Source organism: Lytechinus variegatus, chromosome 2 (genome assembly GCF_018143015.1).
Source record: "Lytechinus variegatus isolate NC3 chromosome 2, Lvar_3.0, whole genome shotgun sequence".
In the NCBI taxonomy this organism is placed as follows: Eukaryota; Metazoa; Echinodermata; class Echinoidea; order Temnopleuroida; family Toxopneustidae; genus Lytechinus; species Lytechinus variegatus.
In genome coordinates, this window is record NC_054741.1 from 73,368,156 (window position 1) to 73,391,884 (window position 23,729).

The 23,729-nt window shown below is 33.2% G+C and overlaps 1 protein-coding gene across 1 annotated transcript; it reads right to left on the reverse strand.

Annotated features, from left to right (window-relative positions):
• Window positions 1–1,364: 1,364 nt before the first annotated feature.
• On the reverse strand, window positions 1,365–13,446 carry LOC121408964 (conditioned medium factor receptor 1-like). Its single transcript, XM_041600710.1, has 10 exons — window positions 13,171–13,446; window positions 12,256–12,804; window positions 10,906–11,130; window positions 10,376–10,512; window positions 9,260–9,534; window positions 8,624–8,803; window positions 7,831–7,920; window positions 5,303–5,447; window positions 4,501–4,577; window positions 1,365–3,926 (listed from the first exon to the last, which is right to left on the reverse strand). The coding sequence occupies exons 2-10, from the start codon at window positions 12,784–12,786 to the stop codon at window positions 3,742–3,744; spliced, it is 1,845 nt and encodes a 614-aa protein (XP_041456644.1). The 5' UTR covers window positions 12,787–12,804; window positions 13,171–13,446; the 3' UTR covers window positions 1,365–3,741.
• Window positions 13,447–23,729: the final 10,283 nt, after the last annotated feature.

The window sequence follows — 23,729 nt, forward strand, 5'->3', positions numbered from 1 at the left end:
TTTGGGGTTAAATGTGTATGTTATGTAATCAAAGGTAAAAGAAAATTAGATATGCAACATTATTACAATAATAATTCACAACAGGCTCATATGGCAATGAGATAGTAAAAATAGCCAGATAAAATAAATACATGCTCTTTTATATTAAAACAACTTCATTTTAAATATCAATTCATTCATTCATTTAATTTAGGGGAAGATTAAAAGAAATCTTGCAGCTAACATGCATCAACATGGTGCACTTTATTCAGAGAATAGGCAAATGGAACTTCTTTCGAACTGGGAATTTATCAAAGAAATCTGGCAATTTTCTCTCATAATCAATATTTCATTATCCAAATATCTTCTAAAAAGCCATTCAAGTCCCTTATATATTGGCAGCATATGAAATCTATGACATTTGCATGCATGGTTATATTGTTGGTATATGTGTAATCTTGGTTAAATCATGGGCTTATGTGTTATTCTGCTGGTACTGAGGACAATTTTGTGTGGTTATGGTCTGTTCTGTTGCTTGTTATTCTCCGTCCAAAGGTATATAAGGTGAATGGATTATTTGATCTGTTCATATGTTTATATCAAGTATACTATATGTATTCTTTTTATTGGATTGTAAATTTTGTCAGTTTATTTATTTCTATAAGTACTAAAGCACCTGGAACCCAATTCATAAGTAATTGTAATGTTATGCATAATTCCATTAAGAGCTAAAATCCAATCCCAAGATTTCTTGTGTCATAAACTATGAATGTTATTACAAATATTTTCATTAATAGCAAAGTACAATGTATACCTTTTGCCCTGGAAATGTGTTCAACAATAAAATTCTTATCAAAATCAAGGTATTTCAATTTAAGCTAATGCTAACATGTACTTGGCTGACCATGTTCCAGTTTGTCATAAGGTTGGTCCCATATCACAAAGGTTAGTGATTAATCGTACCCCTGACTTTCACGATTGATTGTACATTGTAGTCAATACAATCAATCAGTAAGAAAGATGTTCTACAGCGATTGCTAAGCTTTGTGTTTCGGACCCCAGGGTCCCATATCACAAAGGTTAGCGATTAATCGTACATCTGATTTTCACGATTGATTGTACATTATAGGTTGTACGATCAATCGTAAAAAAATGTTCTATGATGATTAATAAGCTTTGTGTTATGGGTCCCAGGTCTCCTTATTTCATCAATGTATGAATGAAACCTGTATCCTTCAAAGACTGACAAATCATTATTTTTTTCCAATAAGCAGAGATGAGGAATGGCAGGGTGTGAGGAGGATTGATGTATTCTAGGCAGTTCGATTACCTGTTTGGTGTAGGTAACATAGCACCAACACTGATGGGAGTTTTTAAAATGATACAAGATTACTGATAGCTCATCACGTAGTGATTTCTAGCAACAGCCTTCTTTACAGTTTTGTGCTGTGGCCAGTTTGAAAATTGGCCCAACACACATACCAGCTTTTGACACTAAACTTGAAATCTTCCAATATAATCATATTTTTACCATATTCAATAATAGGAAACATCATATATGCTACCCTATTGAACTGCAGTTTCCTTCTTATTTATTGGGATATTATCTTTGTGATTATAAATTATTTCATGTGATTACATACTCTCTAGTTTCTTTTCTGAAATATGTACATTTTTTTTTAGTATGTAGAGTATGAACATATGTGCTATCTTTCTGATTATCCATGTTCATGAAGGAAAGCCAAGGAATGCAGAATATTGATTACTCTTTGTGAACAAATGTTCTCTTGATGATTACATTCTACTATAAAATCCAATCTTATGTTGCTTTATTTTATCCCACCTAAATGTAACTATTCCAGCTGCTTATTATGGAATTATTGTCTATATTTTGGGGCTTGCCTTCTTTGTAATTATAATATCTTGTCATTTTGACGAGTGACTCGTATTTCTTGAAAATGTATTCCTGTACTGTTCTTCACAGGGAAACGAAATGATTCATTTATAAATATTATTTATTCCTCTTACCATTATATGGATATATATGAATTGAGATTGTTTGTATTATTAAAAAAAAAATAATGTAAAGTGTTTTCTAAGTATAATCAAATCTCTTGTGCTACAGGCAAAGGATTGTGCCACAATGATTGAATAAATGCTGTTGTGGTCAACATCAAAGGGTCATTATGTGTTTTACTTCATTTAAGATGGTATTTTGAATTGTTGTTATAATGAAAGTGGACCCTATGGGTTGGTTGAGAGTGTGTATGCATACCTTCAAACCATTTGCTATCTTCAAAATGTAAGAACTATTACACAGGTATCATGTACAAGTCATTCTTACTAATTATTTTTGAATATCTTGACTATCACATAAAGAGATTTTTCTAGGTAAAGTAGATCAGAACACAATTATGGAGATTTATTAGTACAAAACTCTTTAAAAAGATGGTTAAGGGGATATTGTCCTTATCAAATGATGTTAAAGAGAAAGAGAGAGAGAAAGAATTAGAAAAGAAAAGAGGGGAGCTGGAAGAAGGCAAAATAAAGAGTGAGGTTGACAATACCATTTCATTTTTGGTGACACTCTCACATATATTCTCTGGTCATATATATATAGTTTAAAATTTTTTTGAACTATAACTTATGCTTACTCCACTTACAATGTAAGAGTGTAATAACATCTATCTTTCAGAATGTGTTGAATCTTCATAATTAATCCTAGGTTTAACTCCAGACTTAATTCTAGGTTCACCCTCCATCTTCAACATTTATGAGAAAGAAAATTGTATAAGGAATAGAATCTTTTTTTTTTACTTTGTGATTTATCCATCTTTTTTCAGAAATCTATTCTAAATCAGTCAGCAGCATCAATATTTGAGCTCTACTTTTTAATTTTTCTGTTTCAAACATTTATTTTGTTTTCATCAACAAAGTAAAAAAATAAGAAATTGAAAATTAATATTAATTGCCTCTGTGATTCGACTTACAACTTTGAGTGTTTCATCAAACTATACCGAATGTTCAAAGTAGATCCACAAATGACAGGACTATTGGGTGCCAAATTAAAGGCAAAATATTTTTGACAACAGATTGCAAAAATGTTTTAACTATTTCACTCAACTTTGGTTAAATAGAAATGCAATTTGCATCAAAGTATGTTTGATAAGAAGACTCCTGGCTTGTGCAATTACAGAAAATTGCAAAGCAATTTGGCCATTACTTTTACTTGTTTGGAAAGTTGTACTTAATTTTACAGAGTTGGAAACCCCTATCAATTAAGTTCCTTAAACTTGTTTACAAAATATGAAATGGTTAGGGGAAAATTAGTTTTAAAAAGATCATTTAACAAGACAGAAAATCAAATCATAAGGCACCTTTAGAAAACTAGCCAAATTTGATCAGGAACCCACTCGGCATCTTTTCCTTTGTAATCCTACCATTAATGCATAGACAAACCAATTAGGAATTATAAAAAAAATCGCAGTGAAATCCAGTAAGCTGTGAAGCTATTAAACTAGGCAACATACATTTTTGTTGGGGGTTTCGCTATTTAAGCTTCGATAATCATGTCATATTCATCTTCTAAACATAAATCAGGACAAGCTAATTGTTCATCTACATGTACATCTAAATTACAAAATTTGGCAAGGGTTTGATTGACTTTATTTCATTGGACATAACTTCTTGTTTCCACAGTGATTTTATCATAATCATAGAATATCAAAATATATTTTCCTCTGTTCATAATGATCCCTTATGTCACTCTTCCTTTTGCTTTGCTTGTTGCTCCTGACTTGTATCTCCTGATGCAAACCCAAGTAATCGTTGAGACAGGAGGCAAGCAAGTTCAAAACCAACAACAATAACAAACTCCGGTCTGAGAAGGTTGACCTTTGGAACTCGACCGGTCATGATGTCCGCCCACTTGGCCATGAAAGAATCACCTGAGAAGGATTTAATGTAAAAGGATAACTGTCTTTACTTTTTCATGCTGAAAAATAAACACACAATGTTCATTGTATGTTGTCTGATATTTTTAGAAGGGTTATTCAGTTACATTTTATTGACTCTATCCCCTTTAGGGGAACATCATCCCGATCCATTAGACAACATGAAACTTTATTTTCCTAGATTGTAGAGCTAGTCAACAATTATTATTAGCTAGAAGTTTATGAAATGGAATATGAAATTAATAATTTAAAGCAATGAGACATTTTCACTAAGGAAACCTGAAGTTCATTTCTAAAAAAACTGCTTTGTTGTACTGGATCCTGTCACATTATGTACAAAAAAACCAATGCTGCTTTTAAATCACCATGACAATGTATGTAGTCAAGGAAAGTAGGAAATCATAAATCTGGACTTTTCAAGCAAGAAAACAATTCATATCTGATCCTGGATGCTTTCCTCAGCTTTTCTGAGCGTGAATGTTCTGTTTGGAAATAGTATTTCCGAATTCAATTGCATACTATAATTACGAACAGCAGAAATGATATAATAGGGTAAAAGATTAGTTACCTTTACGTTGAATAGCTGCTGTTGCTGCATCCAGTAATATTGGGAACTTATATTGAAGTTGACTAATATATGATGACCTGTTATAGAATGATAAAATTTTACATGTGACAGTAATCAATAAGAAACCCTGCACTCTTCAAGAATTTCTTGTTTTTGTCAGGGGAAAGCTACACAAAAATACAGGTTCTTAAGGTAATATAAAATTTGATCATGTGATATTCATGCTTTTTAAAACTTTTTTCCATGTATTTCCATACAGAAGATTAGCTGAACACAAAGGCAATGTTGTCTTGTGGAAGATTTAGCTATGATTTAATTCACTCACTGTATTGGAGTTGCAGATAGACACAAATATTTAGGAACCACAAATGAATTTGGTTTGAAAGTTTGGTCCACCCCCCCTAGTTCAGTAAAAATGAATTCATAGAATAATCCTTTGCTGTAGATCTTATTTTTTTATATGATTCATAAATGACAAGCAAAATTGCGAAAGCTCGAAAAAAAATAGTCGTTACCCTCTCCAGAACTTCAGAGTATAACATCAGAGATACAATTGATATATACAAATGATTGTAACTTTTGTGCACAATTATACTCAATAATAAAAGTACTTGTACTTCCCTATATCACAAGGCCCAGAAGGTTCCCTTCATTATTTATATTGTATGACATGTGCATTGTTTCATGTGCATTCTCCTCACATGGAGTGCTGCTAATGGCTATGTATGCCTGCATGCATATTTTCCCGAAATCCAGTTTTCACATAATTCAACTAGTTACCATAGCAACAGTGATTTCTCACCATTTGAAATCGTGTCCAAACTTATCCATCCAGCACTGATGATAGATCTCCATAGCCTCCCTGGACACGTTCCCATGAGTGAGGGCCTCCTCCAAGAAAGTCGCCGCTAAGCGTCCGCCATCCATGGCAAGATGGATTCCTTCCCCTTTGGGACATCATGAATTGATAAGATCAAAATCAGTTCATGAATAATTGTAATCATATTCTTGGATGGTGTGAGGGGATTCTAGATGAGATGTCACTTTTCAGGGCTTTTCTCTTATATTTTTCATTTTACATGTTAGGTTCTGTAAAGTGGTCTTGATTTATAAGTGTTTTTCATTTGATATTACTGTGTGAGCCTGAGAGAGCTCAGATGGTAATCATTTCCCATCCTTTACCATTCAGTTTAATGGATTATAAGATTGGATCAAATCATTTCATACGAAATTATGATCAGAATTCAGTACTGAACTTGGAATTCCATATTAAATTCCTTTTTAAGGAATATTTGTGTTCATTGAATAATAGAATAACTTTACAAAATAATTGCTGGTCTGTGTTACAAGAGTAAGATGATTTTGTTAAAATAATTTATATTTCTTTACATACAGGTGCAATCTGCATCAATTTAAATTCAAACATTTTGTTTAATAAAAGGTTTCTTCTTCAAATAAAGGAGATAGAATAAGGAAGATGGACGGGGGCGGTATTCTGAAAGCTCAATTAGTGGTCGATTAGTGCTCAATTAGCATTTTGGTATTCTGAAAAGTCACTTAAGTGCCCCTTTCCTTATTTGGCAGGGTTGCGTTGTGCGCACTTGCAATAGTACGCGTTATGACCGCGCGAAGACTTAATTGAGTAGTTATGAGACTTGGTATTCTGAAAAGTCTCATAGCGCTCAATTAGCGGACTTTCCAGTGAGGAAAGATAATGGTGATAAGGGGTCCATTAAGTCTCATCATATCTTGCTAAATGTGGCTTTCATTTCGTATAAATATCATCAAATCGGTTTAATACTAGGAGGAAGGAAGGAGGAAGGAAGAGAATAAAGGAGAGAGCTAAAAGGGGAATAGAATAAAGGGGGAAAATGTGGTATATAGAAACAAGTAACATAAGGAATAGGGAATATATTTGGTAATAAAGAAATTAGAAAAGGGGAAAAAGGAGACAGAAATTGTGTACTTATAGGGAAAATATGCCTTTTATTTTTCTATATTTTCTTTTATTATTAGCTTCATTAGTATGTGTTTTTGCACACTTTTTTGACGTTAATGAAATTGCCAAATCTCGGTAGTGCAGCAATGTGCAGGGGTGAATTAAACCTTGTTTCTGACAATGAAAAAATAAGCATAGACCCCTTTAGTATTAAAACGAATAGGCCTATAGAATAATATACAAAAGAAAAAAATAGTGAGTGATGCCATCGTTTTCCCCACCTATAAAAACCTATAAATGTCATAACGTTTGTACGTTTTTTGATAAAATTTTGGCTTTCTTTGTAAATAATGCTTGTTTGATTTTTAAAATGTGTTTATTCCCATTTGTTGGAGAAGATTTCTCATATAAATGAAAAGTATGTAGTTTTTAATATAAGTAGGAATTAAGTTAAAGAAGAACCCCCTATCATGGCCCCGAGACGGAGGCAAATAAAATATTGCAAAAAAAAGAAAGAAAGCTACAAATGGATTCAAATAGGGGGATGTGAAAATCAGAACGCGTTCGAAAAAAGGAGATCGAAATGCACAAAGGTACAATAAATGAGAGAGAAAGTGAAAAGACAACAGTTAATTTCAACAACATAACGAACCTCTAATCTCCGATGCAAATGCTTTAGCATTTCAGCAAAAATTATTTTTATCAAGATCGTGGTGCAGCGCACCTGCAGCAGCCGGGCGCTGCGCGCGCTGTAATCAAAAGGCTGTAAGGCAACAAAGTGAAGAGACACTGCGCGCTAGTAGAAAATTTTAAGTTGTAAGAGCGCATTTTATTGGCTAATTCGGCTCAGTAGGGGAGTGGCCTAAAGGGAGTTAATTGAGCGCTAATAGAGTTTTCAGAATACGAATTTGGAGGTACATTAGCGCTCCATTAAATGGGTAACTTAAAAGGATATTTAAGTGGAAACTTACGAGACTTTTCAGAATACCCCCCCCCCCAGGTCTTTAATTAGCTTGAGAGAGAGATAGAGAAAGATTGAAAAGAGTCAGAAAACATCAGAAAGGCAGATGCAGGTTGGAGGAGAGAGAAAGGGAAAAGGAGAGAATAAAGAACATCAAAGAAAAAGAAATTAGAGAAAATTAAATAGGGGTAAGGAAAAGAGTAAAGTATGGGGGGGGGGGGCAGGGGGGTGTACTTCAGTACCCTTATTTCCCATACAGGGCCATGATTTATCTGTTAGAAGTATTCAAAGGTGCCTGTTCCCATTATGTCACATTTAAATCACAAATCATCTGAGAAGGAAAGATCTTTAGTTCATATTTGAGGTCTTAAAGTAAAGATCTAATGCTATTCCCAAAATATGAGCATACTTTATAAAAAAGGCTACATACCTGTCATAGGATCAATCATGCCAGCTGCATCTCCGACAAGAATTACCTGGTTGCCATAGGAACGAGGTACACCACCAAAACGCAGACTAGCTGTAACATGAGATGATTAAACATTTAACTCGTACCAGTAAGAAAATGAACCCATGATCAGTTTACATAATAGAGATGAATATAGATCACTCCACATAATAGCTATGTACGTCATTTACCAATAAAAAGACATATCAAACACAACCTCTTCACCGTCTATTGGCACAAATTTCTTGGAAATTTTGGCCTGATAGTTGCAACACTAATCAGAATGTTAATCAGAATTTCTATACGGTGCATTCCAATTTTTCAGTTGAAAAGTGAAGATTTGCACAGGTATAGGAACAATGAATCAGTAATTTTTTTATTCCAATGGCCCTTTTCATAATTCTTCTTTTACAGGCTAGTGCTATTAAACTAATAATCATTACATTATATATGTTTACCTTCGTTATTAAAGAAAATAAGTAATCAATAAAAATAAAAGTATTCAATAATTACATGATTTCTTCAGTGATCGGTAGCAAAAAAAATAATTTTTCAAGCCCAAATGAATGAGAATTTTTGCATGAAAAGACTTTTAGGGTATTTTGTTTCTCCTCTAGCTTGACGTGTTTTAAAAAAAATTTCCCATCCCTTTATTTCTTAAATTTGCAGAACAAAGATGATGGCATTGTAGTCCAGCAAAAGCAGATGTAAAATAACAGACATATAATATTAAACTAACTTTTGAATATCGATTCATATTATCTTAAATACCTACCAACTTTCATCCTTTCCACTTTAGCCTTGTCCCCTAGTGCTCTGCTGACGTATGGATCATTTTTCATGATGTTGTCATGCCAATAGGGTAGGTCATCATTGCCAATTTGAGGATTACCAGGGATTATGTAGACGCAGTAATTAAGCTCGTTATTTGGATGGCGGAATAAGGCAGAATATCCTGCAAGATGTACAAGATTATTTTACTTACTGCCAATAAATCAAATAAATTACAATACTACATTTATTTATGATATTGGATTTTTCAAGTTCTTTTAATATAAAAACAGGATAATTTAAAGTAGAGTTTAACCTAATAGTCCTGACACAATGCCATATTCTTAGCAGAGTACTAATCAAGCACATGTAAAGCTATCACTGAAATATGTAGTGACTGTAAAGGCTAGAACATCCTTTACAATTTGATATACAACATGTTGATAGCTGCATTAAATATCCACAGCATATAATATGCTATCTTTATGACTAAACATCAATTTGCAATATATGCAACAATCACTAAGGATGATGATCATCCTGTGTACAGTCATCTAGTAACTGCTGTTCCAAGCACTGTACAACATTATATATATCTATTCGTGAACAGAGTTTATAACATTGGAAGAAATTTCATTACCTGGGAGCATGTCTTTGTTATAAATCACCACACCATCAGCCTTAAACCTGTGGGTCCCCGGCTCTACATACGCCCTAGAGCATGATCCCTGGGGTGGGGTATCAATGATACCTAGCTTGGTAGCCATGGTGGACGGGGCACCATCACAGCAGGCTAGAACACGTGCCTGGTAGGTCTGCTGCACCCCACCCTCCAGAAACACGGTCCACAGTCCTGTTGATTTATCAAGGGTAGCGGCCGATACGGAACTGTTCTCCTTCAAATCCGCCCCGGCTCTGTGGGGCGGGAATAAATCAAAATCTTTATGTCAGCTCAACTAGCAAACCTACTTTAGAGGTGGCTAGTTCGGGTCGTGAAACCCATTCTCAGTGGGAAAACTGAAGCAATAAATCTACAGCAATGTTGTATTCACTTGGGTAATGTTATGCATGGTGCATATCAAACGTGGCTATCCAAATGAGATGTGGAACTATTATTTTATATAGAATTCTAGAAATTTTGTCCTCCATAGACTTTCTTTTTGCTATGAAAACATAATAACATTCAATTAATTTAGTAACTAATTTGAACTAGTTTGCACACATCACTTGTTGCTTAGCAAGTCATGTTACTAATAACCTTTCATGTTGTAAAGAACAGTCTTTTCCCAGATATATGCATATAGAATATCAAAATGTAAAAATTGACACTTTCTAAATACTAGTAAATTTTTATGTAGGGGACTTGTAGCTCTACATTCAATCAGTATCAAATGTGTATCACAGTGACAATTTAGAAACTGGATAATAGAAATTATGTTCTTTTTTTTTCTTTAGTTTTAAATATTTTTGGAGAATTTTGAAATATTTACACATGTACATCAACACTTATAAATATATATGTATTATGGAAGACACCCTCTTATTTGTAAGTAAACAAATCTTAACCTTACATATCTAATTATGTGAAGAAAACTTGGTTAGAGATTTGTATTGGTGGCTGCTTGATATTTACTATTATCAACAACACGCTGCAAGCTACTAATCATGTCATTCAAATAGCTACTGGAAATATGAATAGATTCATTGAATATATTGTCAGTAACAAGTTTTATGAAACCAGAGGTTGTAAACTCACTTTTTAGCTGCCATGGCAATAGCATTGTCAAGATGGAGTCTCTTACATGCAATGGCTGCTGGGATATCACCCATGATCTCAAGACTCCGCCCTATGAAGCTCAAACCACCAGGGCTAACAAGACCTCCACTATCTGCCTGTTAGGAAAAGATAATGAAATTGGTACTAACTACTACTGCTCATGCAATTAGGTTTGCCACTCTAGTACTATTACTATTGCTGTTGCTGTCGTTGCTGCTGCTACTACTACTTCTATTGAAATGATAATAAGTGAATATGTAAATAAGATCATAAGTCAATAAGTTATGTTTACCAATGAATAAAGTTTGGTTATATCCCGGGATATATACAGGCCTTTGTCAATAACATTTTATGTTTATACCACTGAAAATAAGACTAAAAATAAAACGGTGGCACTTTTTTGTGGAAAAAAATTAACATTGTCTGATCTTCTACTTTGGAGGGAATATAGATTTGCAAGAATTTTTAATATGATTTCATTTATGATAATAAATCCTCAAGTTTCTTACCACATGGGCCTTTTTCTGGTTGATAAGATCATCATAGATACCCATGTCCATCAAGATCTCTACTGCTGTCTTACAGACTGCATCGCCACAATATTTGTCTCGGGGGAACTTTTTCTTTTCCAGGAGTAGAACCTTCCGACCAGACTTTGCCAGGTAATAGGCAAGGGTAGACCCAGCTGGACCAGCTCCAACGATAGCGACATCATAGTGGGTCTTCTTGGTACCCTGTAAATTCAAGTAATGAAGAAATGAGGGCATGAGTCAATTAGATTTTTAAACGTAAATTTCTTAGTTATCACCTTCTTCTTAATTGTTGATAGGGGCCTACCATCATCATCATCATCCTCCTCCTTAATAACAGATCATCATCCTAGCTACATTATCAAAATCATCATCATCATCATCATTATCATCATCATCATCATCATTATCATCATCATCATCATCATCATCATCATCACCACCACCACCATCACCACCACCAACCACCACTATCACTACCACCTCACCCATCATTACTATCATTCTATTTCTGTCCAATGCTAGAGGAAAATAAAATTTATCACATTTCTGAATACTTCTATTCTGGACTATTTTTTAACATGTATCATATCATATCATCAGTGAAAATGTAAATTATTATGAGGGAATACAAGTTTTCGAAGTATACCTTGCACAATTTTCTTAAAGATTTGTGGAGAAATTAATAGTACATATTAGTAACGATAAATAATAATCAGTTCTTCTTAATATTATTAATCACCTCTTTTTATGTATTCAACATTTGTCTTTCTGGAGTAAAGTAATTTTTACAATCCAGTTATCCAGTTTGAAAAATGGTAGACATCTAGGTTGATTAATTGACAAATGATATGCCATTAATTCTTGTCTACTGAATTACGTCAAATTCACAATAAAACTGGAAACATGTTCATATTAAAATCAGACTAATTGACTATCTATTTTCAAAATGAAAATATATCACTTTTTAATCTTAACCCACCCTCACCTTCCCCAGGGGGAGGGGTGAGGAATGATTTCAGTACATTTTGATTGTATAAAATTGTTGCGTTAACAAAATTATTTTATATCTTCATTATATGATTTGCATTTTAAGTATTTGCCCCCTCCCTTCATCCCCCCACACACCTATATGCAGCTGCCATCAGTTTACAAATGGGACATCCATTACACCCCCTCCACACAAACACACACCCTCACACACACCATAACCATATAACACTATATCATGTTGCAGAAATGCACAGTGATAAATAAATGACTCAAAACAGATACAGCATTTAAAATGGAATTTTCTCCAAGACACCAATTTGGGTATCTGCTTCCTACCTTATCATCTTTGAACATCTTTGGCAGTGTATCCATGGTGCGTTTGGTAGTGAGGATGGTATAGGCAAAGTAGGAGAGGGCCGCTATCATCATCATCTTGATGAATACAACAGGTCCAAACACTAACATCCAATGAGAGATGATGAGGATCCACTGGAGCTTGACATCCATCCATGGTGCAGTTGATGATGGCGGTGATGATGATGGTGCTGGTGGTGGTGTTGGAGATGGAGAGGTTTTTGTTGGTGGTGTTGGTGGAGATGAAACCTTGATTTGTGGTTGTGATTGTGCAGTTGGAGGTGATGATTTAGAAAGTGATGTTGATGGTGGTGGTGATGTTGATGGTGGTGGTGCTGGTGGTGATGATGTTGGTTTGGTTAATGATGGTGGTGATGATGAAGATGATGATGGTGGTGGTGGTGGTGGTGATGATGATGGTTTGTTTTGAGGTATCGATGGTGTTTGGTCCTGAGGTTCTGATTTTGGTAGCGATGGTTGACCACCTATTTGCTGATTCGAGTTTGACTCCATTGTGAGTCCTAAGTCAAACTAATAATAAAAGTAGAAATATGTTCTTCAGAATAACACTGGATTCAAAATACTAAAAAATACTAAAAAAAACAACAGAATTGTCCCCATTTTTTAATACAACAAAATATATATGCTTCAATTTGGCCTTCAAAAATTATGCAAAAGAATGAAGGGGCTTGTATACTGCATATTTATGAGCTACAATTGGTCGTCACCCAAGCCACGTTCTTAGTAATAAAATCTGTATCTTGTCTACAGTTTCTCCTCAAATCGTAAAAGGATTCTACATTTAATTTTGCTTTATCATATGATTTCTTGATATATATTCTGAAACTTTCCTCGAATTTGCTAAATGTACAAATAGAGAAGATATATTTTACTTACATGCCCAATTTAGATGAATTCTGTACAGTGTGATGGCGGATTGAGAGCCCTGTGTCTGAAGAACCTATTCTTCATTGAACTATTGAACGCATACTCTATTACATACAGCTCATGTCTTTATCACTGTGAAGGACTTTGCGTCTGGAGAGCTGCAACTCGTTCACATTAAAAATATACTACCAATCTAAATGGCGTGGTAGCACACATTAAATAATGTATGCCCACCTCCCGGGCCCACCTTCCTGTAAGTTGACAAAAGGGGGTCTAACTCGTGAATTGATCGGTCTACAGTCCTGATTATATGGGGATATCGTTGTGCATGTGAATAATTCAATTGTTAAAGGTTACTCAACCTGAAACTCAATTCGAGTATGAATTGAACAACAATGTATGCCTGCGTTGTCATTGATGTATTTTGACTATTCAAATGATGTCCTCGTGCAGGCTTTGATGACAGATTGGTAGGACACCTGGAATGGGGACAGCCTCCCCACCCCCCCCCCCCGGTAAATCCAGAGCGGTATACATACCCAAATACCTTTCTTTTCTTTTTTTAGTTTGCTTATTATAAATATCACTGGAAAGAAGATAAAAGGAGAAAAACGAGAAAGATAAGAAAAGGAAAAATATGAGAAGAGGAAGAAGAAGAAGAAGAAGAAGAAGAAAAGAAGAAGAAGAAGAAGAAAAGAAGATGACACTTGACACTTGATGTTAATCATTTTTAACATTGTTTAGTTGACATGTCAATTCATTTAAAGATATGCATTAAAAATAGTAAAATCATTATATATAGCATGTATTTTATGGGTAATAATGAATCAGTCACGATTTTATTCTTCAATCTTGTTTGGATAAACTTTAGAATATGAACTGGGGAAACGACCACTCCGCATTACAGGTTAAGTGAGATAGTAAGGTACAAAGGTGAAAAGGATGTAGATAAAAAGTTTGAAGACTTGTTGGCGAATATACCTATCGGTTTTCACACTTCACTTAATATTCCTGGTATAATATGACTATATAATGATATTAAAATGATATATTGGGTATTGTTTGCAGTGTTACCAGGAAGTTAATATATTGCTTCCTCTTTGTAAAATATGTCAGAGAATTTTACGTCACTGTCACTTTTTTATTCAACAAAATCCATGTTTTATAATAGAAACACGATACAAGCATAGTTTGTCTTCATATGAAAAATAGTATACAACTACTTTTTTTGGTGGGGAGTTGCAGTCCATAACTTTTACAATATTTAGTGTGTATATTGTTTTTTGATAATTCATTGTATCATAAATTCATATTGTTTTTTTTTTTGTTGGGGGTCATATTTTCTTGACAAGCTGGTAAAATGGAGTTTTGGTGGCGTCATATACATGTAAATGGGTGAGTATTAAAAAATATTTGATTTGGGGCTTACTTAATTTTTTTTAAATAGAAATAATGTACTTTATCCAGCACTGAATGCACCAATGCAGATGAAGAATTAATAATTAGTTCTCTTTTGTGTCTCTCCTGGTTTTGCTGCATGATTTCATTAAAATAAAATCTGAACATGTAAACTTTACATGTACATTGTCTGCATAATTAAATATTAGAAAATAATGATTGACACACCCTTGTCAGGGATGGGGGGAGGTGGTTGTTTCACAAAAATTTACATCTTATCAAAATTCCCTGTTTATGTGGTATATAATGCATTATCATCACTCCATTGATCGGGTGATACTAATCGGATGTCCTGTTTGGCATATAAATCAGTATGGCGTATAAATCAATGAGATATTGATACTTATAAGGATGACACTTGGTCAAACTGAAATATTTGTGAAACATCCTCCAGGTTTCATCTTTGAATTTCTTCTCATCAGACAAAATAGTTTGTGATCTTAAATATTTTCCCAAATAAATTCTCGCAGTACCCTGCTGAAAATATAACATGAAGAGATTATTCTTCAGTTGCTGCTCGTCTATGGAATTTTCTACCAATCCAATTCCGTGACTGTTACAACACTGAGACCTTCAAAATCTGATCTAAAGACATATCGTTTCCAGCAACTGTGTGAATATGTGACATATTGGGGAGCAAGTGACTTTGACCCTTTTTTTTACAGAAAAATATTGCTGTACAAATGCTGTTCATCACCACCACCATCATCATCATCATCATCATCATCACCATCATCATCATCATCATCACCATCATCATCACCATTATCACTATCATCAACATCACCATCATCAACAACATCATCATCACCATCACAATCATCATCATCATCACCATCATCATCACCATCACCATCACCATCATCATCATCAGAGTGTACCCTTTACAGGTAAGCCAGAGTTGTAAATGATAGCTTGTAAGAGATGGTTAAGACAAATTTAAGTGTTAATCATATATATCAAAAAGTGAAGACTAAATACAAAACCAAATCACTGATATGGTATTATTGGAAGGGTTCCATGACATTTGCTCCGGCGACAATTGCTCCGATGGAAAATCTGCACATAATGTGAAACATAAAACCTATTCTCCAAAACCAACTAAACACTCATCTTAATCTTAACATTATTTTGAACAAAAACTCTATTACAATCCTTACACTAACCCTATGCCTTCTGAGATATTAAGACTGGAGCAATTGTAGCAGGAGCACATGTCATGTCATCAAATGGGGCAGCATCAAAAACTGAAAGTTAATTTTCAATTATTAATTCAATTTGAGACCTTGTTGAAAAACAGCAACACTACTGAATGCAGAATATATTTCATTAATAAAATTAAACCCAACTAGACCCATCTCTAAATCATATCATACTCAGTTCAAACTCTACTCATATAGATTACAAGTTTTACTCAACTCAAACTGTACTAACATAAAAATAAAACTCAACAGTTACTTGAATCAAGCTCTATTAACTCACACTCAATCGACTTAATCTGAATTCTTATTTAAACTCAACCCATACCCAATTCATATCAAACTCAAATAAAACAAAAAATATCAAAACTAAGTTACACAAACTCACATGTTAATAGATTTGCCTCAGATAGAATTTATTGTAAGTTAGCATGGCATGAGACATGAGGAAGGTTTCCATACAAAATGGCAAAATATTGAATATATATTCTGAAAACAGACTACTTAAATTCAAAGAGATAACTTATCAGAGGGACACTTAATAAAATGTCTATTACAAAATAAAAAGTCGTTTTTAAAACCTTGTCATTTAAAAACAAGAATCTGTTAATATTCTAATAAGTGCTTTATCAACTGTCCCTTCTGGGCAGGTATTTGTTCAAATATGAACATTTTTTTTACACTTTTCATGACAAAGTCATAATATTGTAATGAGGAGATATTTGTAGTTGTAGCAGTAATGAATGCTGACATGCTACACAATGTATGGTTAACATGAATAAACTAAAGGAAACATACTCACAAAATCAAAATAAAATTGGGGAAATGATAAATAAAAAACAAATGAACATTCTGAATTGTTCTGGTACTATACTCTAGAAAAAAAAATGGCAATCCAACATGAATCAAATTGTCTGAAATCCAATTAATATTTGGTGTATAAATTGAATATGTTCCTAGTTTTATCTACATGAAATTAAATGAACATTCGATGTGAATATATTCTTCAGCAAATTGTCAATGCAAGATAACATTACATCTCATAACACACATACACAGTGCATAAAAATAGAATGTTTCTCTGAATTCACATTTAATTACAAATATTGAATAAATCATTTCATTGTAGACATAAATGTACAATTTCATCACAAAAAAGCAAATATTTTTTCAAATATCTACATGCATGTGAAAATTAGTAAATATGGAAATTTAGCAAATTGTCAATCACAGGAGAGCTAGTGACAATTAATATAACAAATACACCTGCAAATGGCAAGAATGTTTTTCATAAAGTCTCTGATAGTCACATCATTACAAGAAATTAATATTACCTAGCTTTTTAAAATCGTAACAAATGAAATGTTGGATATTCACACAGAGCACACATCCACCATGTACAAGGTGCTGAATAACCTTAAAAAGGAAATCACCCTCGCTCATAAGCAAATCCATTTCAGGACTCAAATATTCCGAAGAAATTTCTTTCTTGAGTATACCCATTTACCCTGGATGTGAAGAGAAAAATTTAAATTTAACGATGCAGCATTGGGAATGAAACCCTGATCTATTTTAGTCCAGTAACATGCTGAAAATCATCCATTTCTGTCAAAATTTTTCATTAGCTTCAACATTTCTATTATCATTTCACATGTTCTTTTCAGCCTTACTTGGTTTGGTCACATATTAATAATAACAACAAAAAGTATAACCAGAAAATACTGCAAAACGTTAAGTCACACAAAAACTTCTGATTTAAATACAATAATGAGACCTACCTACGGGAATGAAAGATCTAAAATGCCTTCTATTCATCCAAACTTCTATGAAAATCATTAAAAATTTCATTTCTGAAACTTCAGGAAAATGTATAAAGAGCTTTGAAATCCAAGGGGTAAAGAAGATGATACCCTACGTCTAGGCAATATTGAAACAAATTGAATATGAATGAGAAAAAAAAATAGAGCAAAGTATGAATGTCTGACCTTTGTGGGAACTTCCAAAAATTATTTTCATTGTTTTTTTGTTCATATGAAAAGTCATAATACTCTTTTTAAAAAAATCAAGACTTGAGATATGAAGTAAAAATGAAGAAAAAGAAAAAATCAATTATATATTTTTATTTTATTTTACAGTATTGGTCAAAACAAGCAATGGAACACAAATAATACTAACATCAAGCTTCAACTGCATTCAAAGAATAATATAAAATGGTCGTAGATTCCATGTTCAAAATAAAATACTGATATACCAAAGTTGTGCAGTTCTTCTAGCAATATTAACATGTGAATATCTATATCTACCTAACAATAATAACTAACAATAAATACTGAAGCTATGAACAAAAAAATTCAATCTGTTAACAATTTAATTTCAACCGCTATGAAATATACAAAATTATGATCATGGCAAATCCATGTCAATCTGGTCGGTATTACTTACATCTGACATAAATGGAAATAATGCAGGTGAGACAAAAAAATGAAATGTAACTAGGTAAGCCCAACATATAATCAAAGAAAATTGAAAAAAAAATGTTTTCAATCAATGCTAAACTAACATTTCATTTAGCAAAGTTGTGTAAAGTAGAAAAACTTTGACTGTATTGATTAAATTTGATAACAAAGGGAAAAGAAAAAAAATCTTACCTAAATTTACCTTATACACAATGAATACAATGAGGAGTAAAATATCCCTGTACCCTTACTTACTTTGATATCATTAATAAAAGTATGGCATAAGCTGAGGTAAAAATAATACTTCAGGAATGTATTATTTTCATACTTTGTGGACATAAAGGTAAATGACTACACATTTCATTCCATTAATAAATTCCAAATTGCATAATCTTGAACATCAAGGGATAGTTCTGGGATTGGATTTAAAATTATGCAAACTCTGTCCTCTCCAAAGACGTTAAAGAAAGAAAGTCAATATCTTCATATATTTCACTCCCAAAATATTGTACATACCTAATGACATGTCACAACTTCATAAGAATCCCCAATGGAATGGGCTTGCATTAAAGAATGCCCAACTGGTATAAACTCGAACAGGCCAATTTACTGCAATCCAGCTTATTATTAGCCACTGATCTCTACACTACAAATAGGGTAATTAAGACCAATTGGTTTCAATTTTTCCACCCAACTGAGCTCTTCCAATCTATAATTTGATACATTTCGTTATCTCGGGATGGGCTTTCCATCAAGTCAAAGTGGTTCACTTCTTATGATTATCATGTATGTGTGTCATACATTGATATTCAATTGGAATTTTAAATCCTTTGTATTAAATCAGGGCGAAGTAGGTGGTTTGAATATGTTTACACAATGCTTCTGAGCTTCACACTTTATGCATCATTTTGATGAATTTCTGACCATGTTTAGCCTCAAGAAAAAAACAAGTCTATAAACCAAAACTCAATCATGAATTACTACTACACGTAATACAATTTCAGTGAGAATGTTGGCCACCTAACGACCTCTGTACTCCCCTTAAATGGCATGCAGGGATAGTTGATATTTGAAAAAAACATGCCTATCCATAGGCCTACAAACTTAAATATGTATCATGGATATATTCCAAATGCATAAGTGATTATCAGGAAATAAATCCTTCAAATCTTGTTTGGCTTCACAATGCTATGTTATTAACATACATTGGTGAGAGGTGACTAAATAAGCCTCATATTCATGTACTCATATTAATATTGAGAGGTTAGTTAAAGAATGAACTGAATGTTTAACAAGTTGGCTAATGCTACTTTTCTTTCATCTTCATTCTACCCAGACCCCACCCCCCAAAAAAAAAATGACATCAGACGTAATTCTTTGTGTTATTAAAGCTCTCCTTTTCCATTGCATTTTTTGGACTAGATTTACTTCAACTTCAAGTTTAAATGTTTACCTTATGTTTTTGCTGCACTTTTATTTTTCACTAATATTTAGGATAAAAAGTCTTTAAAAAATCAATTCCTATGCATGATATCACAAAACAAAATAGAGGAAATAATTTTTGAATGTGTTCAATAAATACTTTGAAAAGAAAAGAGTTCACTGGGGCATTCTATGAAAGTTGTCTGAGCTGACAATTATCACTGAAATGCTAGGTTTTTATTGGCTGAGAAGCAATGATCTCTGTTACTATGGTAACTGTCATATGACAAATTGTAACTATCGGATACATTTTGTATGATATGAAAAAAATCTCAAAACTGATACCATTGTGAGCATGTAACATGTCATAAAAACTAATTTTTCATTCTACATTCTGATAACAATGTTATAAAGATGCTTGATAATGTTGCTCCTTTTTGTACACACTGTATAGTCTGATATCAATTCCGTAGAGTCACATCCAATTATCACATTAGATTTGAGTATAAAGCAAAGAGAGAGATCAATAGATGATGGATACTATTTGCAGTGGATCTACATCATCAATCTCAATTGGAATATCAATGTGAGTGTCCATGTCGCATCGTTTGCTTGTTTTCCCAAAATCTTCTGCTTGGATTTAATTAAGCCACAATTGAGAAGCCATCAGCAGTCAATTATGTTCTTATAAAGCAATTAAATGGACAGGAATAGATGCAGAACAGACAGTAAAATCACATACAGGCCTACTCCATGGGCAGTGGAAATATATTTATATGACATATATGCTGGAAAGGGGGGGGGGCAGTGTCTGCATTTGTTGCCCTATTTAAAATAAAAAATCATCAAAGAACACAAGTGATAATGACAACAACTTTCTGTGAGTTTTTTTTTATGAAATCTACATTCAAATATTCAGGGCTAGCCTTCTTAAAAAAAAGTCCCCTTTTAAATGATTGTCAATTCATTCCAACTACCAATTGAAAACAAGGTAGTAAAGCAAGAAATTTATGTGAATTTTTTTTCAGCCTTGAATCTGTTTGTGCACACACATACAAAATGGCAGATATTTTTACCATGAATATTTTTTTTATCAAAATAACTCAATTTCAAGGAGGACCAAACTATATCTACAAAAAGCAAAACAAAACAAAGTAACCCTGTAAAATTGAAAGCAAAATTTTAAAACCAGTTCCTCTTAAGAAATAAATAACATGTGCAAATTCAAACAAAATGTGATATCTCATTCAAAAAGACGGTACCCAGTAAATGTTATACTGCCCAGAACCTACATCAGTCACTATTCAAAAACTTTTATTTTGTGGTCTTTTTAATGTCAAAAAGACAAAATACAACTTATTGATTCTAGATTGGCAGATAAAATCTTCTTAAAGGAGATTAATGGACTTGAAAACATAGATTTAAATTTTATTTCATTTTATATATCAACAAATTCAAGGTAAATATGTACATATTTCTTGTTAATCAGTCACTTTCTCTTCACAAACACAATGCTAGTCCACTCTAAGACTGTCATATTTCAAGGTTAACACTTACGTACATGTATATATGCTTCCCTGGGGCTAACAGTATCTTAGCCTACTTTCCATGAAATAACTCAAGAATTTCTCTTTGTGTAAAATACACTGGAGTATCCACAGACACCATACAGCCTTGACGATTACGAAAGCAAGTTCCCTGGGAGAAAGCTGAATTGTATGAACAAGTGAAACTGCCTCTAGCAGTCTCGCCTACATTACGTATTTGATATAGTAGCAGTGCTGACTTTGAAAACAGCTATTATTCACAAAAGAGAACATTCATATGATAATAATGTACTGTGTCCAATGACCCAAAATGGCCTTTGACCATGAGCATATGACCTAAGACGTATGCAAAGCAATCATTTATACTTTACCCTAATGTCTATGTTTCATGAACTAGATCCATAAACTTTTTAAGTTATGAAGCCAATCGAACAAATACCCCTAAAATGGCCAAAGCTCATTAAACTTAAATGACCTTTGACCTTTGTCATGTCACCTGAAACTTGCACAGGATGTTCAGTAATACTTACTCTATGTCCAAGTTTCATTAACCAGGTCCATATACTTTCTAAGTTATGACAACATTTAAAAAAACTTAACCTTGGTTAAGATTTCAATGTTGATGATGCCGCCGCCGGTCGAAAAGCTGCACCTATATTCTCACACTGCTATGCAGGCGAGACAAAAACGGTTTACATTACATCAACCAATAACTGATAAAACAAAAATAAGAAAGAAACAGAATGGACAAAATGTTAACTACCTGCTAAAGGGCTATCAATGCCACTAATGACAAATGATTCTCTTTACAAAAACAGTCAATAAAGTATATATTTAGTTACAGGTAGGACATAAACACTCTTAAAAAATCCCAACCCACTATTGTTTCTCAATGAAAATGAAAAAAAAAATCATCAGCACAAAAAGGTCTCTTTTGGCAAGTTGATTCAAGTGCTAAAAAGTAAATTTATCCAACCATCATGCAAACTTCCTGACCATGATTTTAAAATACAATAATTAAATAAAAATCAGTCAGCACATAGCATTTCACTATATCCTTACTTTATGTTTTTTGTTTGTTTGAATGTTTATATCCATAGCGTTTGTGAATTGAAACTGAGAAGTGCTTTATACAGCTGTCTGTATGTTACACATGATTTTAAAAATGATTGGTATATACTACCATGGAAATAAACTTACACAAATTTTCAAGACATTTTCACAAAGTGGCACTGAATTTCCTCAGAGTTTACCCCCCCCCCATCAAATTTTGTCAAATATGTCAAATTATGATTACCTCTGACATTGAAATGCATGTTCACGACAAAACTTTATCTACAAATATATTTAAATGTCAGTTGATGGGTATTAAAATAATCTGATTTAGCACAACAGAGTGTTCCATTTGTTCATAAAATCATGCCTAACTTACAAATGGCCTCATAAAACAGCCCCCTAAATGTTGGACATATTGATTACAGTGTGCCTATGAGGTGGGTTGTACAAGATATCAAATAATGTCCTTCTACTTCTACAGATACAACACACACACATCCATGTCATATCAGTCTGATAACCTAGTTTTTGTTCGCTATATGACATAAAAACACTTAATCTTTGTAATCTTAATCCGTTAAAAGACTGCTTGCTATTCTCAAATGAGATATCATGCTGACAACCAGACAAGGCTTAACTTAGACTACAATCGAATCAATTCACACATTTTAACCTCAGAAACACGGTTTTCAAAGATATCATTTTCAGTTGAAACAATGGCTGTGTACGAGCAAGTTTTCGTTCAATATAAAAATGAATGTCTCTTAAGCAATTGCACAAATGGGTCACTGAAAAAGGTGGGTTTTAAAAAAGTGATTCTACCAAGCCGAGGTCAGTAAAAATTATTTGAATGCAACTTAGATGTTAATTATGATTGTATAAGAGACCAAGGGGGTGTTTCATAAAGCTGTTCATAAGATACGAATGACTTTACGAACATATTCCAGTTCTGCGTAAAGTCGTTCGTAACTTTAAGAACAGCTTTATGAAACACCCACCTGATTGGACATACATTGCATACACTTTGAGTTCACCTTTTCTTCTTGGGTCAAGCAAACTGGGCTTGAAACGAGGGAGAATCAGTGTTGATAAAAATTCTATCCAACAATGACCATTTTCTATTTTACATTGTGATTTTATGATTGTGCTTCTAGCTTATAAAATCACTTGAATGCAAACTTGTATCTGTTGATCAGTTTGACCAGTTTCATCTACTTCATTTGAACGACAGTTTGTAGATTTAAAGAGCATTAATTATGAAATTAAAGCTTAATGTCAATGAAATTGTATAATCTCTCTGTATTTCTTATAGACCAACCAAGGCTCTTTATTTTGCACATATTTTGAACAGTGACAAAGGAAATAAACTTGTCACAAGAAAAATATAATACATTATAATCTTCATATCTAAAATCGTGACACAGAAATGG

Bases quoted from the DNA above. Each gene is read 5' to 3' on its own strand.
- LOC121408964 (XM_041600710.1), bottom strand. From the start codon at position 12,786: ATGGAGTCAAACTCGAATCAGCAAATAGGTGGTCAACCATCGCTACCA. The intron at 11,131-12,255 runs GTAGGAAGCAGA...TTGAATTTACAG, and splicing joins AGATGTTCAAAGATGATAAG to GGTACCAAGAAGACCCACTA. The intron at 9,535-10,375 runs GTGAGTTTACAA...CCCGCCCCACAG, and splicing joins ATTGCCATGGCAGCTAAAAA to AGCCGGGGCGGATTTGAAGG.